The 18,373-nt window shown below is 50.0% G+C and overlaps 5 protein-coding genes across 5 annotated transcripts; 4 read left to right on the top strand and 1 right to left on the bottom strand.

The window, feature by feature from the left end:
* Positions 1-435: 435 nt before the first annotated feature.
* On the top strand, positions 436-3,607 carry FPRO_02941 (uncharacterized protein; the record flags this gene model as incomplete). The annotated part of the gene is made up of 4 exons (XM_031226902.1): positions 436-713; positions 789-1,218; positions 1,285-2,433; positions 2,483-3,607. 4 exons carry the CDS (start codon positions 436-438, stop codon positions 3,605-3,607), a joined length of 2,982 nt encoding a protein of 993 aa, XP_031077392.1.
* Positions 3,608-4,469: 862 nt separating this feature from the next.
* Positions 4,470-6,184, top strand: FPRO_02942 (putative L-lactate dehydrogenase (cytochrome); the record flags this gene model as incomplete). Its single annotated transcript, XM_031226901.1, has 5 exons — positions 4,470-4,535; positions 4,595-4,628; positions 4,678-4,715; positions 4,765-5,040; positions 5,090-6,184. 5 exons carry the CDS (start codon positions 4,470-4,472, stop codon positions 6,182-6,184), a joined length of 1,509 nt encoding a protein of 502 aa, XP_031077391.1.
* Positions 6,185-6,380: 196 nt separating this feature from the next.
* Positions 6,381-9,322, bottom strand: FPRO_02943 (uncharacterized protein; the record flags this gene model as incomplete). The annotated part of the gene is made up of 2 exons (XM_031226900.1): positions 6,381-6,819; positions 6,870-9,322. The coding sequence occupies 2 exons, from the start codon at positions 9,320-9,322 to the stop codon at positions 6,381-6,383; spliced, it is 2,892 nt and encodes a 963-aa protein (XP_031077390.1).
* A 335-nt stretch (positions 9,323-9,657) lies between these two features.
* Positions 9,658-11,385, top strand: FPRO_02944 (uncharacterized protein; the record flags this gene model as incomplete). Its single annotated transcript, XM_031226899.1, has 3 exons — positions 9,658-9,696; positions 9,788-10,333; positions 10,384-11,385. 3 exons carry the CDS (start codon positions 9,658-9,660, stop codon positions 11,383-11,385), a joined length of 1,587 nt encoding a protein of 528 aa, XP_031077389.1.
* A 2,163-nt stretch (positions 11,386-13,548) lies between these two features.
* Positions 13,549-16,291, top strand: FPRO_02945 (NIT-4 pathway-specific regulatory protein nit-4; the record flags this gene model as incomplete). Its single annotated transcript, XM_031226898.1, has 2 exons — positions 13,549-15,143; positions 15,196-16,291. The coding sequence occupies 2 exons, from the start codon at positions 13,549-13,551 to the stop codon at positions 16,289-16,291; spliced, it is 2,691 nt and encodes an 896-aa protein (XP_031077388.1).
* Positions 16,292-18,373: the final 2,082 nt, after the last annotated feature.

The following is an 18,373-nucleotide window of genomic DNA, read 5'->3' as shown; positions in this document are numbered from 1 at the left end:
CGGCCCCTGTCAACAGTGCATCCCAGCTGCATCTCCCTCGGGCTTATTTGGCTCTGCGGTCTCTCTAGCTCTTGGCCGGCTTGTACTGTAGCTGTCCCCGCTACCGCCCCCAAACCATCCTCTCACGATCTGCCTCTTACTCCCGTTCTTACCACGCACTTCGAATCGTATATAGATCGGGTCGCATTGCAAGCGGCCAGCCGGCTATCGTCGTTAATATCCAGGGACTTGATCTGTCTCTTCCTCAGCCTTGTCATTCCACCCGGCATCTCCTGCAACCCTTAGCTGCATCTGTGCGACCGCCAACTCGGAGCTCCAGCAGACATCTCCACGCTCAGCTGCATATTGGCCACATACCTTTCTTCTCCCTCACCTCGATCCGTAGTCCTATCCGATCGCGCCACTACGCTATTCGCCCTTTAGCTGTTGCCTGACATGGCACAGTCTCCGATGATCTCGGTGCCCCTCAAGGCTACCAACGAGATTGACTGGATTGAGCCTCTGAAGGGTTATATTCGCGATACTTATGGCGATGATCCAGAACGCTATGCAGAGGAGTGTGCGACTCTGAATCGATTGAGACAAGATGTGCGTGGCGCTGGAAAGGATAGCACTTCTGGACGAGATATGCTTTATCGCTACTATGGGCAGCTCGAGCTTCTTGACCTACGATTTCCTGTTGATGAGCAGCACATCAAGATATCCTTTACATGGTTCGTTTCCCCGAGGTCGAGTTCGACTGGATGGTGCGCTGCACCTTTTGACACCTGCTGATTTTCTGTAATCAGGTTCGACGCATTCACACACAAATCTACTGCGCAATATTCGCTCGCCTTCGAGAAAGCCTCTATCATCTTCAACATCTCTGCTGTTCTCTCCTGTCACGCTGCTGCTCAAGACCGCGCTGAGGAGTCCGCCCTCAAGACTGCCTATCACAACTTTCAGGCTTCAGCTGGCATGTTCACTTACATCAACGAAAACTTCCTCCATGCGCCATCATCCGACCTTAGTAGAGAGACTGTCAAGGCACTGATTCATATCATGCTCGCGCAGGCTCAGGAAGTATTCCTTGAAAAGCAAATTGCTGATAAGAAAAAGATTGGGTTGCTCGCAAAGTTGGCTGCTCAGGCTGGCTATCTATATGGCCAGGCCCTTGAAGGTGTCCAGGAAAATGTGAACAAGGCTATTTTTGAGAAAGTGTGGCTGTTAATGATACAGGTAGATTCCCCCGTCGCCATTCAACATGGCTCATTCTTGATGTTGTATGTTCGCTAACAGCACCAGATCAAAACCAACCTGCTGAACTCTATGGCACAATACTATCAAGCATTAGCGGATGATGAGGCTAACCAGCATGGTATCGCTGCTGGAAGACTGCAAGTTGCCGAGGCCCAAGCAAAAGAAGCCGAGCGCATTGCTAGGAACTTTCCTAGCTCGGTTCCCATGAGCTCGAACCTGAGTGCCGACTGTGGAGGATTTCTTCAGGAAATTACGAAAAGACATCACTCAACAGTGCAAACTCAGCTGCAAAGTGCTTTGAGAGATAATGACTATGTGTACCATCAAGAAGTGCCCGCCGAGGCCAGCCTGGAAGCCGTCGCCAAGCTGCCAGCCGCGAAGCCAATTCCTGTCAGCGAGCTATATGCTGGCCAAGACATTCAACGAATCACTGGACCTGACCTTTTCGCTAAAATCGTGCCGTTTGCTGTTACGGAGTCTGCCAGCTTATATGATGAAGAGAAAGCCAAGCTTGTACGAGCTGAGGCAGAACGGGTGGAAACGGCCAATGATGAAATGGCAGCTAGCCTGGATTATTTGAGGCTGCCAGGAGCATTGCAAGTGCTCAAGGGTGGATTCGACCAGGATATCCTGCCTGACGAGGACTTCCGGCAGTGGTGCGCCGATGTTTCTGACCAAGACAACCCGGTAACCTTGTTCGATTCGCTCCGGTCCGAGAAGGATTCCATCCTCATGATCCTGGATAAGAGCACGAAGCAACTCGATATGGAGGAAGGTGTATGTGAAAAAATGCGATCCAAGTATGAAAACGACTGGACACAGCAGCCAAGCTCGAGACTCACAACGACATTACGGGGCGACATTCGCCATTACCGTGAGGCTTTAGATGAGGCATCAAGGAGTGACAACCAGCTAGCGGGTAAACTTCGACAGAACGAAATGGATTTTGATGAAATGCGACGGGCTGCCCAGTCAGGAGAAGTCGACCAGCTGTTTCAACGTGCCGTTGCACAAGCGCGAGCAAGGGGAAGTAACGCAACAAGCCCAGCTGGCATCGAGCCGAATCTTTTGGATGACGATTTTGAAGAGGGCCCTAGTGTTGTGGATCAGATCAACAGGGTTGAGGATATTCTCAAGAAACTCAACCTTATCAAGCGAGAACGAAACCAGGTGCTGAAGGATTTGAAGGAGAAGGTGAGTAAAGTCACTAGTACTCAATCAGAAGCCGGACTAATATTGCTAGGCCCACAACGACGATATTTCCCAGATTCTCATATTGAATAAGAAGTCTATATCTAATTATGAGACGCAGCTCTTTGAGCAAGAGCTGGAAAAGTTCCGGCCTCATCAAAACCGACTTTTGCAAGCCAATCACAAGCAGTCGGCTTTGATGAAGGAGCTCACGAACACGTTCAACAGATTATTGCAGGATAAGCGAGTTCAATCGGAACAGAGCAAATATGAGGCAATCCAGCGGCAGCGATCATCAGTCATCAACCGATATAAGCGCGCATACCAGGAATTCCTGGACCTTGTCGCAGGCTTACAGAGCGCCAAAAATTGGTATACTGAGATGCGCGAGACAGTAGAGAGCTTGGAGAAGAACGTCGACAGCTTTGTCAACAACCGTAGATCTGAGGGCGCGCAGCTACTCAACCAAATTGAGCAGGAGCGGTCATCGAGCAAGAACTCGCAGGCCGAGATGGAGCGAGAGAGACTCAGGGGTCTCATGGACCGAATGTCGATAGACCCTTCCAAGTCATTGCCACAGCCTCAGACGCAAAATCGGCCAACACCCCCCTCACAGTATCAACAGGGACAGAATCCTCGATATCCGCAAACCAATTACCAAGGCCAGTATCAGGCGCCGAACTCACCTCCGGTGCAGCAACAGACCCTGGCTCAACAAGCATACCAGAACTTTTCTCCGCCACCAACAACACAATCGTTCGGACCTCCTCCTATCAACACTTTCGTGCAGCCTACATATAATCCAAGTCAGTATGGACGTACACCCGGACCCACGTCGCCTCCCCCGAACCAAACGTCGTTCAACATCGGAGGCTACCGGGGCCCTGCATCACCGCCTCCTAACCAGACAACATTCGGACAAACTCAATCATTTGGAGGATACGGAGCTTCAGCTACACCACAGACACAGGGAGGCTATGTGCCACCTGGATTCGTGCCACCTCCGCCACCTCCTGGGCCACCACCGCTTGGACCTCAACAGACATTTCATTATGGAAATCAACCTAGCAGCGCGCACCCAAACAGTGCTTATCCACAGAGTGCGCATCCTCAATCAGCAGTCCCTCAGCAACAGCAGCAAAATGATCCCTGGGCAGGGCTGAATGCATGGAAATAATTAGAAAGTGAAAGCGAGTCGTCGGGTTCAGGAGCTGGGGGTGACATAGTAGTAAACAGACGACTACTATGATTGCCGATGAATTTTGAGATACATTTGGCTATGATGCATTTGTCTGACCTCAAGAGAAGGGATATGGTGATGAAAGGAAAAGCAATTGTATTCAGGCATTACAGCTACGAGAGCTGAGCGGAAGAATACGACATAACTATAGAAGAATTGCCAACAACATTTGTTTCATCTTATAAGGTTACCTGAGCTTAGACTCGCCACACTTTAAACCGAGGTTGTGGTTGCGGTGTAATGAGGCTAAAAAGTCCCCCCAGGCACCCCGCATGACTTTACCCCGATTGCCCGAGCTGTTTAACCCCAACTAAAATTGGGCGCTAGACTTGATGGTGCATGTTGGGAGTAATACAGGCAATTTTAGAGGCTGTTCAAGATGATTTATGGAGTCTTTCCCCGCAGAAGTGAACTGAGGTTACTGAGCTCGAACCGGGAGGTTGAACTTTCAGACCGGTCATGTCGCCGAACCGACTCGGCTTCGTTCCGCTACCCGTTATTCCCTGACTATCCGGTCTCCGTGTTCGGATTCTCCAGGGATTGTTTTTTGTACTTTTATTCTTCTTATACTCTTATCTTCTCATCTTCTCACTTCCACTTTACTCCTGAATCTTTTGGCCTTTGATTGCTTGACTTTGTCTCCCAAGATCTAGACGCAAGATATCCACATATAGGCTATACCCTGTCGATCAAGAGCCTATTTCGTCATTCATCCTCGGGCAAAAGGCAACGCGCTCCTCTTTTTTCCTTCAGTTGATGCCTGTTTCTTGCAACAAACAACAAATCGAATACTGTCAAAATGGTGTTGAAAGGCGGCGAGGTTGCTGAGCACAACAGCGCAAAGTCGTGCTGGGTTATCGTTCACGTATGGACCCCATGAATAGAGTTGCGACTTACCGACTTTTACTGACTTGAATGCGATAGGGTAAAGCATATGACGTGACAGAATTTTTGCCAGGTATGATACGCTCAAAAAGTGAACACTGGATAAGACTGACGACTTGCAGAACACCCTGGAGGTCAAAAGATCATTCTCAAATACGCTGTAGGTCTCACCCTTTACTAAACATCACTCATCTACTAACACGTGCCAGGGTAAAGATGCTACCGAAGAATACGAACCAATTCATCCTCCCGACACCCTGGACAAGTATCTTGATGCCTCCAAGCATCTCGGCCCTGTCGATATGGGCACCGTTCAGCAGGAGAAGAAAGAGGTAGACCCAGAGGAAGAGGAACGACTGCAGCGCATTGAGCAGAAGCCTCTTCTGTCGCAATGCTATAACCTCTTCGATTTTGAGGCTGTCGCTCGGCGTGTGATGTCAAAGACTGCATGGGGATACTACTCCAGCGCTGCCGACGATGAGATTGTAAGTTTTCCTTGCACAACTACTGAGCAAGTTATCTAAATGTGAATAGACAATGCGGGAGAACCACAGCGCGTTCCATCGCATCTGGTTTCGCCCTCAAATCCTCGTCGACGTGGAAAACATCGACTTCTCAACCACCATGCTCGGCACAAAAACAGACATCCCCGTTTATGTAACAGCCACAGCCCTCGGTAAACTCGGTAACCCAGAGGGTGAAGTCGTCCTCACCCGCGCCGCAGCAAAGCACAACATCATTCAGATGATACCTACTCTTGCATCCTGCTCCTTTGACGAGATTGTGGACGCAAAAGCAGGCGATCAGATCCAGTGGCTGCAGCTCTACGTCAACAAGGACCGTGCTATCACTAAGAAGATCGTGCAACATGCCGAGAAGCGTGGCTGCAAGGGTCTTTTCATCACCGTTGATGCGCCCCAGCTGGGACGTCGCGAGAAGGATATGAGATCTAAGTTTACCGATCCTGGTTCCCACGTCCAAGAGGGCACAGACACGGATAACAGCCAAGGTGCTGCGCGCGCTATCTCGACATTCATTGACCCCGCACTGAGCTGGAAGGACATTGCCTGGTTCCAGAGTATTACGTCCATGCCTATTATCCTCAAGGGCGTCCAGCGCGTCGAAGATGTCCTCAAGGCTATTGACTACGGCTGCCAGGGTGTTGTTCTCTCCAACCACGGAGGTCGCCAGCTTGAGTTTGCCCGGTCCGCCATTGAGGTTCTCGCCGAGACAATGCCTGTTCTCCGCGAGCGCGGTCTCGAGAACAAGATTGAGATTTTCATCGATGGCGGAATCCGTCGTGGAACTGATATCCTCAAGGCTCTCTGCCTAGGTGCTCGTGGCGTCGGTATCGGACGACCTTTCCTGTACGCCATGAGTGCTTATGGTGAGGCTGGTGTTGTACGAGCTATGCAGCTGCTGAAGGACGAGCTGGAAATGAACATGCGCCTCATTGGTGCTAGCAAGATCGAGGATTTGCATCCCGGTATGCTTGACCTGCGAAGTCTGTTCCAGCATTCTGCTGTACCATCGGATAATCTTTCATCTACTGTGTATGATCCTTTGTCTGTGCCTGCTCAGAGGCCCAAGGCTGGACCTAAGCAGGACACCCTCAAAGCGAAACTCTAGACGAGCTGTGTTTGATGAGACTTGTTATTTGTTAATTTGTCGTGGCCTTGGATGTAGAGAGGTTTAGATACATGAGTTCTTTATAGCGTCGGAACTTTTTCTAAAATTAAGGATAAATTTCAACATCGCTATGCAACCAATGCTAATTTGACTCAATGCTATTCACAAATCTATGACCCTCCATAGTGCCGTGCTCTTATAATCCTCTCATAAATTCTTGCAAAGACATTGGTTTTCTCACAGCGTTATTCAATCCTTCATGATACGTCACCCACACCTTGCGCTCCTTTTCGTCCTGCTTGGCTTGCTGCTCGGGAGTATTCTTCGTCGTCTCAGCTAGCGGCCGCGCCTCTATGATTCGGCCGAAGAAATCACGCTTGATGAGTGTAGTCTCCTGAAATGATGCTTCGAGCGCATGTTTCTTGGAAGCCATAATCTTTTCTGTGCTGAGGTGCTCAGCGTGTCCAAGTGGGTTGCCTGCTTTGAAGCGGGACTGTCGAGCGCGAGCTTCCCGTTCCACTAATGTTCGCTTCAGTTCTTGGTCGAGAACTTGACGAACAGCATAGCGTGTAGGTGCTGCCGAGGGTAGAAGAAGTGATGCAGCTGTTTCAAACGTGGCCAGAACATCAAGATCCCTGTAGCAATGTTAGTTGTGTTCGCCTGTTCGAGGTAGAGAATGACTTACGGTTCCATGCGATACACATATTGTGGTGTCCGATTGGTGAGCGACTCACTCTCAATTCTTCCCTTCTGCAGCTCGATACCAACATCGGCAAGAACATCAGCTGCACGTTTGACCATGGCACGTTCGCTTTCCCTGCGTACGCTAGCCGTGGATCCTTGACTACCACCCACCACAACGGGCTTGACGTCCGGAGAGACAATACGTGCAAGATAAGGGAGGAACTCGGCGGCAACATCTTCAGCGCTGCGGAACGAACGCATCAGTGTCGGTGGGAGCTGTCCCTGCAAAGCCTGAAGCTGAGTCCTATTCTGACGCTCTGCTTCGAAAGCTTGGTAGTCAGCTCGAGAACCAGAGAATGGCAGTGGAGGCGCAGAGTTATCCTCCGCATCACCACCCCAGCGGCGATCGTAGCCCATGCTGGGAAGATAGCGCTTGGGGGATGCGAAAAGGTGATGGCACGCTAGAACGGGCTGGCTGAGGTATTGTGCCAATTCCCACTCCTGGCTAGCATAAAGCCGTGACTGACATGTGTCGTGGAAGTGCAGCCATTCGTATGCTTGATTAGGCTTGCTAAGGTACAGATCATCGTTGAACTCGCGATTTGGGTATTCCGTAAAAACTTCCGTCATGATATGGCTGATTTCGCCGCTTGTATCAATCATTTGCCGAAGTCTTTCCATGGCATGCTTCTTTTGATACTCGCCGAAACCCAGCTCAGCCTGCGGTTGCTCATGCTGTGTTTTGGATTGAGACAGATCCATTGCTTGCTTTGGAAAGCCGCCTCCTTCTTGGAAGAGGCGTGAAACAATGTCCTTAACACCACCTCGGCCAAGACCTCGAGCACCACCAGCGCCGCTGGTTAGGTCTTGAAGGACATTGCGCTCCAGCCATTGCCGCGTGAGAGAGCCTTTTCCTTTCAGATTTGATGCGCGAAATCGTCCCGCTACCCATTCACCAACGACCATGACACCTCGGAGGTCACCCTCCACTGTGCTCTCAGCTCCTCGTCTAGCGTCAATGCCGCTCGTCATACCCCAGGCCGCCTCACACAACTTTCGTGCAGCGTCTTTCTCGCAAGGGATACCTTCCTTTTCAAAAATATTCTTGAGCCTGGTAACCACCGACTCCAGAGTGGGTTTGCCAACGTGAATAATCTCAGCCAAATTGGAATGCCGGAGTGGTCGAAGCGCTGGCGCGTAAACATCATTACAAATGAGAATCAGAGGTCGGAGCAGTCGAAAGTCGTCACCCTTCTTCGTCTTTCGCCCATAATTTTCTGTGGTGGCACCCGACGCATTCTTCTGGTCCAGGAGAACAAGATCTATCAGTGCTTTGACAAAACCACCTTCACCTGAACCCCCTGAACCAGATACAACGCCATCCACTTCATCCACCACGACACATGCTGGTTTAGCCAATTTCGGGGGGCCGTCTCCGTCCTTGCGGTTACTGACAGTTTTGACACTCTCTGTTCCCAAGCTTGTGCGGATACGATTTTTGACGACATCGCGACTTCGGTCGTCACTGGCGTTGATTTCCATAACCTCGTAGCCTGCTTGTCTCGCACACACGTGTGCCAACGTTGTCTTTCCCAGTCCTGGAGGTCCTGTGAGCAGCAAGATCTTTCTATGAGGCTTTTCCTCCTCTTCTGGTTGCTGAGCACCTGGTCGTCTGGCTATCACAGGTCTTGACTTTGCTGCTCCAGGGAACACCACGGGGTCCCACTTTTTCAACCATCCCAATACCCGTCTGTTGGTATTATCGTTACCACACAGATCCATAAAGCTCCTTGCTCGGTATTTCTCCGTCCATAAGCGAGTTCTTTTGGGCTTCTTGCTGTTCGACAGCCGTGGCTCGACCGATTGAACAGGCGCATTGGGCCTTTGCGGCTGCGTTTGTTTCTGACTTGCGATCTCTGCAGATGCAGCGCTCATGAGATTATGAATATCAACGCCGTAGTAGCTTCGTTTCGCTCGCCCTTCTTTCGTTTTCGATCGAGCCGCGACCATGGACTCGTATGTTGGCGCACAGTTGGCCTTTCGCTCCTTGATTGTGACGGATTTACCGTCACATGTTGTTGCCTTGAAAGATTGCGGCACAAGATTACTGAAAATCGTAGTGGTGAAGACTGGTCTTTGGCTCAGTCGTGTTGGTTCTTGAGCTTGCACATTGGGAGTGTTTGAGGGTTCTTCCTCATCAACTAGATCAATAGTTGTTGTTTGGTCTTGCGCGATGGTATCTGAAGGCCTCTCTCGTGGATCCTCGGTCATTAGACGTTTTGCCACACGAGTAGAGTCAGTAGGTTCGCCATTGCTGTCCGAATCAGAATCGTCGTCCTCAACAAGGAATGGACCTCGAGCTTTCGGTTTAGGAGGGCTATGATCGTGGGGTTTTGCTCGTTTCGCCGGCGGTGGAGAGTGCGGGAAAGTGATAGGTGACGACGCTGAAAGCATTGTAGATGGACTTTCAAAAGTATTAGAAGTAAAATATCCTTAACCTTGAAGGATTTTGAAAATGGTGGTGTTGCTGGTGGGACTCATGAATTCCTCTGGGACGTCTCTGAGCTAGGGACGCGTCGTGTTTAATTGAGTCGCGTCCTGCGTGTAAGTCAGTGAGGACCCACATATTCTCATCTTCTCCAGCTGACATAAGCGAGTGAATTTGAATTGAACCACAGCCGGGCCCACGAGATAATCCGGTGAGCCAGCTGAATGGATGCCAAAAATTTGGCTCTTAACGACAATCACGACGAGCCAGCTCCCAGCACCGTGGGCCTCAATCTGCCAATATGCGTCGGCCTACGAAATACTATAGTCTGACGAGACCGGTATGCTCAACTTTTGGTCCCAATTGTCCCGGGCTGGCTGTGCCACCCCGCAGGAGGTGAATTTTGCCTTGCTAACCGACACACCATATAGAAACTCAGGCAATCATGGAACAAGTACAATCTGTTTAACATCGCCCGTGCAGCTGGTCGGGAGCCCCAAGTCAACAGTCGAGCAACATTTTTCCAGCAGAAATGGGCAGCCAAATCGAAAACCCGAGGTTATCACGGCGAGCATGTTTCCGAGAAGAAGTGGGTGCGGCTCTTTTCAAGACGCCTTCAATCCGCTGTCGATCTTCCTCCCGAATACCTAGCCGCCAACGATGGTGCCGAGCAGGCGGCTGGTCGTGGTTCAGGTCTGACGACATCCAATGTGACCGCCGAGACATACTCCAGAGTTCCCAAAGGCAGCACAACAGTCCGAAGTCCTTCTCATCCTGCTCAACGAGGCCGAGCTTTTGGAAATGTGAATGATATGCTCTCAGAGCATTTCCAGAACATGACACCTTATATGCAAATGACATTCGCCCCATTGGAGCGAAGGTTGGATACTGCCGTCTTCCGGGCCATGTTTGCCAGCAGTGTACGACAAGCTCGTCAATTTATCATTCACGGAGCTGTCAAGGTGAACGGCAAGAAGGTCTGTTTTAATAGAAAACTTCCATCACGGATTGCTCTAACATTTGACAGATGGTCCATCCATCGTACGCATTGAATCCTGGTGATATGTTCCAAGTTGAGGTTGAGAAAGTTCTATATGGCACTGGAGAGCAAAAGACAGCTGAGTATACAACTATGGAAAGCCGTGAGAAGGAGATGCTCGACCAACAAGAAGAGTCAGTCAGAAAGCATGGGCTGAAGAAGCGATCCAAGGTTCTCGAGGCTGTTGCTAAGGAAGGAGAGGAAGCTGAGTCTGCTGATGGAAAGGCTCTTGGAAAAAACGCGCGCAGGCGTGTTGAGCGAGAGGTGCAGCTACACCGTGTCAAAAACCTCCGAACAACCGCCAGAGAGATTCTCAAGGGTGATATGAGAAACCTTTCTGCTAAGCAGAAGAAAGATTTACGACTATTCCGCGACACTGCCCAGCGTTTCCTGTCTCTTCCTGAGGCTCGTGAACTTGACGCACGAGACCTCCTCCATCAGATTCAGGCTCAGATCACAAAGCTTGAGTCTGTCGATACCTTCCGAAAGGCTGACTCAACACTGGCTAAAGCAGCCAATGCTGAAGCTTCAGCTGAAGCATCGGCCGAGGAGTCCGCTGAACCACAAACTGAGAAATCAGTTTCTAAATTAAGTAAGGAGGAAAAAGAGGCGAAGAAGTTGCAATTCAAGAACAACGTCCTTGAGAAAGGTCTGGAGGGCATCACGAATAAGGCAGATCGCGACCGGGCTATGAATATTTTGGCGACTGAGAACTTGACCCATGAGGAGACCCGCCGCCTCATCAACATTCTCAGAAACGACTCCGAGAACCCTATCGATCCCTCTAAACCCTATGTTACCCCCTGGCGTCCTCGCCCATTCATGTCTGCCTTTGCCTTCATCCCCCGCTACCTTGAGGTTAATCCCAACATCTGTGCTGCGGTCTACCTGCGTCATCCTGTCGCAAGAAAGGGTATGGCTGAGGTGCCTACGCCTTTCAGCTATTTGACCAACCAGCTGGCCCACAACTGGTACTTGGGACGAGGTTAATGAAAATAAATATGGGGTTTTGGAATTGGGAAGATATTTGACTAGGCGGATGGGATGCCTGTGTAATATACCACCTTCTAGAGTGTACGGTAGATAACCGGATGTACCTTGTATGTATCACCACCGTTAAAAGCATGACAAGTCTGGATAGCATATTGTTTTCCTGCCCTTAAACAGTGTTGAGTGTGCAAGTCCACACGTATTAATACTTCTACGAAATTATGATTTGGGTTCTTGTACAGAGTAGGTAGCTGGTGATGTCAGTTTTGGGAGCATGGAAAAGAAATGGGCCGTAGGTAATTGATAAGGTTTGGAACAATCACATATAATCTCCGTAACATGAGAGAACTCTCCGCGCCTCATCTGCTGTACAACACGGGCAGACGGGTATCGGTACACGGGCCGGCAACTTGGCTGGTAAATGGCTTAAGGAGTCATCAAGCGGATATTAGATTCCCAATCTCAAGCCACCAATGATGGCGGGCCTATTGGTGCAAAGGACGGCAGCTTTGACGTTGCTGTTAGTGGCTGGATTTATACTGGTTTAAAGTTTGGAGGTTATCTTGGACATGCTTTAACAAAAAGATTGTCAGGGGCTTGATACGGCTGCTCTCTGTGCTTTCTAGTCAACCGGTCACACTGAGATATGATAAGAAGTTAACTGAGAGAACAAGTGCATATGTTTTTGGGTACAACTAGTCTGAACGAACAAGTCAAAGCGCGTGCCTCGAGCTGATAAGGTGCAGCTGAGCCGACAGTCCACTTGATTGGACATGCAGTACAAGGCAGTACAAAGCCAACTCGTTTCTTTAAGGCGGCCACAAGAAGCACGGATGGGGTTATTGGGTACCACGTCCGTGGATAAGAATGCAGCTCAAGTCCCGGCCCAAAAGAGAATCCAGACCTGTTGATTACCGTTCTGTAGCCAATCTGAGGACTCTCCCGAGAGCTTATCAGGACGGCCTGCCTAAGTCGCACAGCCGCTATCATAGACCCTGGGGCCCCGGGCCGCTACTGTATGTACAAAAGGTGAGGAGCCACATCCTTGGCTGGGCGATCCCAAGTGGGGGATTATGCGGGAAAGATGTCGATTATCTTTGTTGAGAATATTATCCCATCCCATGTGATAGACAAGACAGCTGGTGTTTTAACCTTTGGGCAATAAGCTATCTTGGCTGTCTTCATTCCCTCCAAAAGCCGAATGTTCAGACTATACCGAAATAGTATCAGACCCAGGCCCAGGCCCAGACAATGTTCGGTTTAGAGTGGCTAGTCCAGGAGAGACGACTTACATAACGCCTTTCTCTGAGTCGCCAGAAGTCAAGGAGAGGCGGGACCCTCCACGCTGATGCTGGGCTAATGCCTCCACTCAATTCCTTGACCAACGTCAGTTTCAGTGTTCCTTCTCCCGCTTAACCTTACCACGCGTGCGCCTACCTCAGGGTCTTTTCCTACATTAGTAAAGTCTCAGAAGAAACATCCATTCGGTGTCAGGTCAGGTCGAGTCGGGAGTCGCCTGAAGATTCACCTTAATCAGCCGCGTTCAGAGTCTAGGCTTCAGCTGCAAGAAATCCACCTCACGCATTCCCATTCCTCCTCACTCTTCATCCACGATCTTGTTCTTACCACCTCAGGTTTCATTGCATCGCCTCCCATCATCACCTCATCTCATATCACCTCACTTTGGTCAGGCACCCCGGGCTGTCTTCGGCGTTGACCCCGGGTAACAAGTCCCGTGGAGTTGGTCAACTCGGCAGAAGCCCTCACCTTGTCCCTACCAGACATGGTTGATTACAAAACCCGCAAAGTAAGGATGGAATAGTTGTTAGGAGGACTATATGCTCAGTCTCCAACTCCTGTTCAATTCTTTCTCAATCTACCACATCTAAACTGTCATCCGCGCCCGTATCTATTAACCAACCACAAAGACCTCATATTCGCTTAGTCTGAGCCAAGGTGCTGATCATCGTTCAACCTCTAACCACAATTTCGTCCCCCACAGTCTAGGTTGTGGGCCTACGAACCAGCACATTCATACAAAACATCGTGTCATATCATCTCACGAAGAGTGTTTATTATCTGGATCTCCTCATATTCTGACCTCTGCCATTTGCTTGATTTGCGTGCATTTTTATCACCAGACTTCGCTTGCTCAGTTACACCATGGAAGAACCGGAACCCAAGACCGCGGTGCAGCCGGGTCCATCGACAACTGCCCAAGGGTCAACTCGCAAGAAGTCACGCAGAGGCGCCGACTCTGCCGGTCAGAAGAGGCGATGCGTGAGTACGGCGTGTATAGCGTGCCGTAAACGCAAGTCCAAGTGCGATGGTGCCCTTCCCAGTTGCGCTGCATGCTCCAGCGTATATGGAACTGAGTGTGTTTATGATCCTAACTCAGACCATCGCCGGAAAGGTGTTTATCGCGAAAAGGTCGACAGCATGAAGGCACGCAATTCGACCTTGCAGATTCTAATCGAAGCTATATTGAATGCTGAAGAAGACGATGTGTTGGGCATTGTTCAAAAGATCCGTACCTGCAATAGCCTTGACGCTGTTGCCGAAGATATTATCAAGCTGCAACAGCAGCAGCCACTACAGCCACAACCACAACAACCGACAATTCCATTGGCTAATGATGATTCTGATGATTATGATCAATCCAATGATAATTATACTACCGACCAACCTGAGCAGGGTGAAAGGGACCTGGCTCGCAAAATGGGTGAGCTCAGACTCGAGAATGGTAACGTTCGCTTCATCGGAGGTACCTCTCATCTTATCTATCTGAGTGATCCGACTCATGAAGGAGAAATGGAGCCAAATTTTGAAGATTATACAACTGGACAGGACCCTATTACCTCTTGGACTCGCGTCACCCAGGACACTCAGCTCATCACTCACCTAATTAACATGTATTTCAACTGGCACTATCCTTACTTTACCACGCTCTCAAAAACACTCTTCTTCCAAGACTTTTTGAGAGGCAAGGCCGGGATAGGAAGGGGTACTGCATACTGTTCATCACTCCTGGTCAACGCTATGCTCGCTTTGGGTTGCCACTTTACAAGTGTAGCCGGCGCCTATGGTACCCCTAGCGATAGCCGGACGAAAGGCGATCACTTTTTTGCAGAAGCAAAACGCTTGATTGTTGAAAACGACGAATACGAAAAACCCCGATTAGTTACCGTTCAAGCATTGGCACTCATGTCAGTGAGAGAAGCCGGTTGTGCTCGCGAAGCCAAGGGGTGGGTTTATAGCGGAATGAGTTTCCGCATGGCTGAAGATATTGGCCTGAACCTGGATGTTGGCCAGCTCGACAAAGAACGAATGAGTGATTATGAGATTGATGCCAGGCGAATTACATTCTGGGGCTGCTATCTATTCGACAAATGCTGGTCCAATTACCTCGGCAGGCTGCCTCAGATTCCCAAAAGTTCGTTCAACGTTTCCAAATTCGATGTATTCCCCGACGAAGACGCGGAATCATGGTCGCCTTATACGGACAGTGGATTTGACCAGTCATTTAAACAGCCAGCACGAACACGAGCTATTGCTCTGCAGATGTCAAAGCTTTCCGAGATCAGCAGTGATTTGCTCGCCTTCTTCTACCATCCAAGTCACATTGGCAGGTCCAGTGGAAAGACGGTAGAACTCAAAAAGCTGAGTGAGCTGCATCGCCGTCTAGAAGAGTGGCGAAAAGAACTCCCAAGGGAGTTTGAGCCTAAAGATGGCCAGCTACCCAATGTGCTCCTCATGCAGTAAGTAACACGGTACCGGACAGCTAAGCCACAAATGACTGATCCTGAATAGCATGTTCTTCCATCTCCAGTACATACATCTCTTCCGACCTTTCCTAAAGTACTCGCCTACTTCTTCGCCTCTTCCGCCACATGTCTCACCTCGCCGTATTTGTACAGCAAATGCTGGAGCAATCTCAAAACTGCTTCGATTGTACAAGAAGCTTTGGAACTTGCGCCAGATTTGTAACATCGCAGTGTATATGGTGCACAGCGCATGTACAATCCATTTATTAAATCTCCCCGAGAAAACTGCTCGTCGGGATATCACTCATGGGGTAAAACACCTCGAAGAAATTGCGGAAGATTGGCTTTGCGCGAGAAGAACCTTGAGTATCCTGAGCGTTCTCGCCCGGAAGTGGAATTGCGAACTCCCTGAGGACGCAGCATTCGTGCTTCATCGGGCCGACGAAAAATACGGAACATACAGCACCTCTGATGTCCCGTCACCTCATTCGCAGGCAGGAGCTTCACCCCTTTCTGATGGTGGTCTGGGGATGAAGGCCATGGGTGAATACAGCCCCTTTCCCCCGTATAATCGAGCCCAATTGGCTCGACCGATGCAACAGCTTCAACAGCAACAGCCGCAGCATCAACCTCAAAGATCTGTAACAGACGCCATGCTGACAAGCGCCCCAATGTCGAACACCATCCTTTCTCAACAACAGGGGATTTCTTTGAACAGATCCAACGCAGGATTTGGACCCGAACCTATGGGTGGATGGGGGTCTGTGCCTGTTACATCATCGATGCCATCTTATCAGCAGGCATTTGCACCCATCAACCGCAACAGCATGGCAAACGTCGGCACAAGTGTCCCGCCTGTCAGCAATCCTGCAACATCCAACCGGTCTATGAGGATGGACGGGCAAGAATGGTTCTTGAACGACAGCGCAAGGTGGCACCAGAGTTTTGAGGCCTGGCAGATGGCCAACAACGGACAGGACACCTCTGTGTTCATGTTTGGTGACAGCAACAATCAGGATACCCCCAACAGCAGCACGGAAGGTAACGGCAATTTGCAAGCCGATACAAATGACCAGATAGCAGCGCTTGATGGATTAGGAGCTTCATTATCCCGTGGTGGGTGGCTTCCAGGCTTAGATTAAGGGGCTGAAAATTCCCGCTACGATACTGTAAATATGGCTGCATTTGTTTTTAAGAGTCACGACTTGGATGAAGAATTTTCAGTCACTAGAAGGGGATCGGAGTTGGTCGTCAAGGGAATACTAGCCAAAACCAGAAGCATAAATTAATTGATGGATTAGGTGTAGACTTGCGGATTCGTATTGTATTACACGACTGGCCATAATGCGGTGTGACAACTTTTAAGTCGGGATCTCTCTCCTAGACGGTAAGCTTTGGCTATATTATTACGATTGAATAATAAAATGTCCGGCTCAGCTCTCCGTAATTCAGCTAGGCTCACAGACCGCATTTGCCGACCTGAGATTCAGGCGGTTACAGATAAAGTGGTCATATAGACACTGCTATACGGCCGAAAACGAGGTGGAAGGGCTGTCACATCACAAAGATGGTTCAAAAACTCAGGCATCGACGGCGACGTAGGAGGTTGTGTAGGAGGGAGCCACGTGGTATCCGGGAACAAGGGACGATAAAGCACACGCAGCAGTGCGAGTCTTTGGTTGAAGATGGTGTCGAGACGAACTGAAGGGTCAGTTCATGGAGCCCTCTGACCGGGGAGAGTTCAGAATACATAAAGCAAGAGGAGGTACATAGCAGGGGTGTATGTGGATGGGACAAGTGTGGGGAAATCGGCCCGGAAGGCCGTTGGACCCTCGGCGCCACAAGCAAGACATTCCGGTGGTGGCTAGGTGGACGTCATGAGGGGGAGGCAGCGATTGGCGAGATTGGCTTTCTGGAAAGTGAGTTAGTTTACAGCGTAGGAGCTGTGAAGGAACGTAGGAACAATAGGTCAGCAAGTAAGGTACGGTATGATATCAACAGAGTTGGGGGGAGATCACGATGGATGTACTGTACAGTAGGTACTTAGGTAGGTAGGTAGGTAGGTATCCATCCGACTCGTGGCCAAGACCCTGGCCTGACATGCGGTTCAAATGCTGCTCGGAGTGATTGAATCGCCTATGGTTGCTTGGACTTATGCTGGAGCCTGGCATTGCATACATACAGTACATACATTCCACTGAGTCTAATCCGCTCTTCCGGTGCAGGCTCTGACAGGGCTCTCGATAATTTGATTGGTGCGCGAATGCGGGCGCAAATGCCGGGTTAACTACAGGCTACCGATGATATAGTCCAGCAACAGAGGTTACACAGGAATTGGTAAGAGAGGAGATGTGAAGAGTTTGACAGGAAGACGTCAAAGCTGTGACTTCAAACTTGGAAGTGGAAATTTTCAGGATCGGATATGAGAGAAGTTAATAAATCGAGAGACAGGCTCGCGAATAATTCCCGTTTGGGGGTTAACAGCATCCAAGTAAGTTAAGCTCTTGGAGATGAACCGAACCCAAAGCTAATTGGCCCCCCTGGTTGTCCTCGATCTCAGAGATTGGGGGAAGAATGTGTAAAAAAGCCAGAGCCCCAAACTTCAAAGAGTCCCCCAAGTCCCCCTCCCAGTGCACTAATAACCGTTAAGGAAGGCGCATAGTCAATCAATCACCTGGGGTTCAGTTCACGTAGCACATTGGCTCATCGACGTTCAAGCTCGAATCTCAGCAAAAAAAGAACATCAGAACAAGGGGATAAAGTCAATTGTCTCGACCATGAAAATCCGGGGAACTGAGAGCAATAGGAAAGTCCCAAGCATTCTTCATCCACACCTCCCTCCCGTTCCCGTTCCCTGTCCTGCTCTGCCCTGCCCTGTCCTTCCCTACCCTGCGCCCTGCTTCAATCCACTTTGTGGGTGCAGATGCAGTGCAAGTCCATGATATGTTCATATGTACGCATACACACACATACACTCACAGCACACAGCACACGCTGTAGTGTAGATACCCTGACGCCTCTAGCACCTTGCGGAACGGATCGTAGGCCCTGGGAACGAAGCCCGAAGATCCTTCATCATCCTTCGTCCGTCTTACGAGCAGAGCACTTGGCGCTTTCAAGTTCTACAATGCCGTTCTACTCTGCCGTCTCCCTTCCCCTTCCCCCCCGCCGAGAGAATTTTCGACGTCAAGCCTCGGCTAACCTAAAGTTAGGCCCGGCTTTGT

This window comes from Fusarium proliferatum, assembly GCF_900067095.1.
Source record: "Fusarium proliferatum ET1 genome assembly, contig: FPRO_scaffold002, whole genome shotgun sequence".
Taxonomy (NCBI): Eukaryota; Fungi; Ascomycota; class Sordariomycetes; order Hypocreales; family Nectriaceae; genus Fusarium; species Fusarium proliferatum.
The sequence above is the reverse complement of the archived record's forward strand: the minus strand, read 5'-3'. Positions and strand labels throughout refer to the sequence as shown.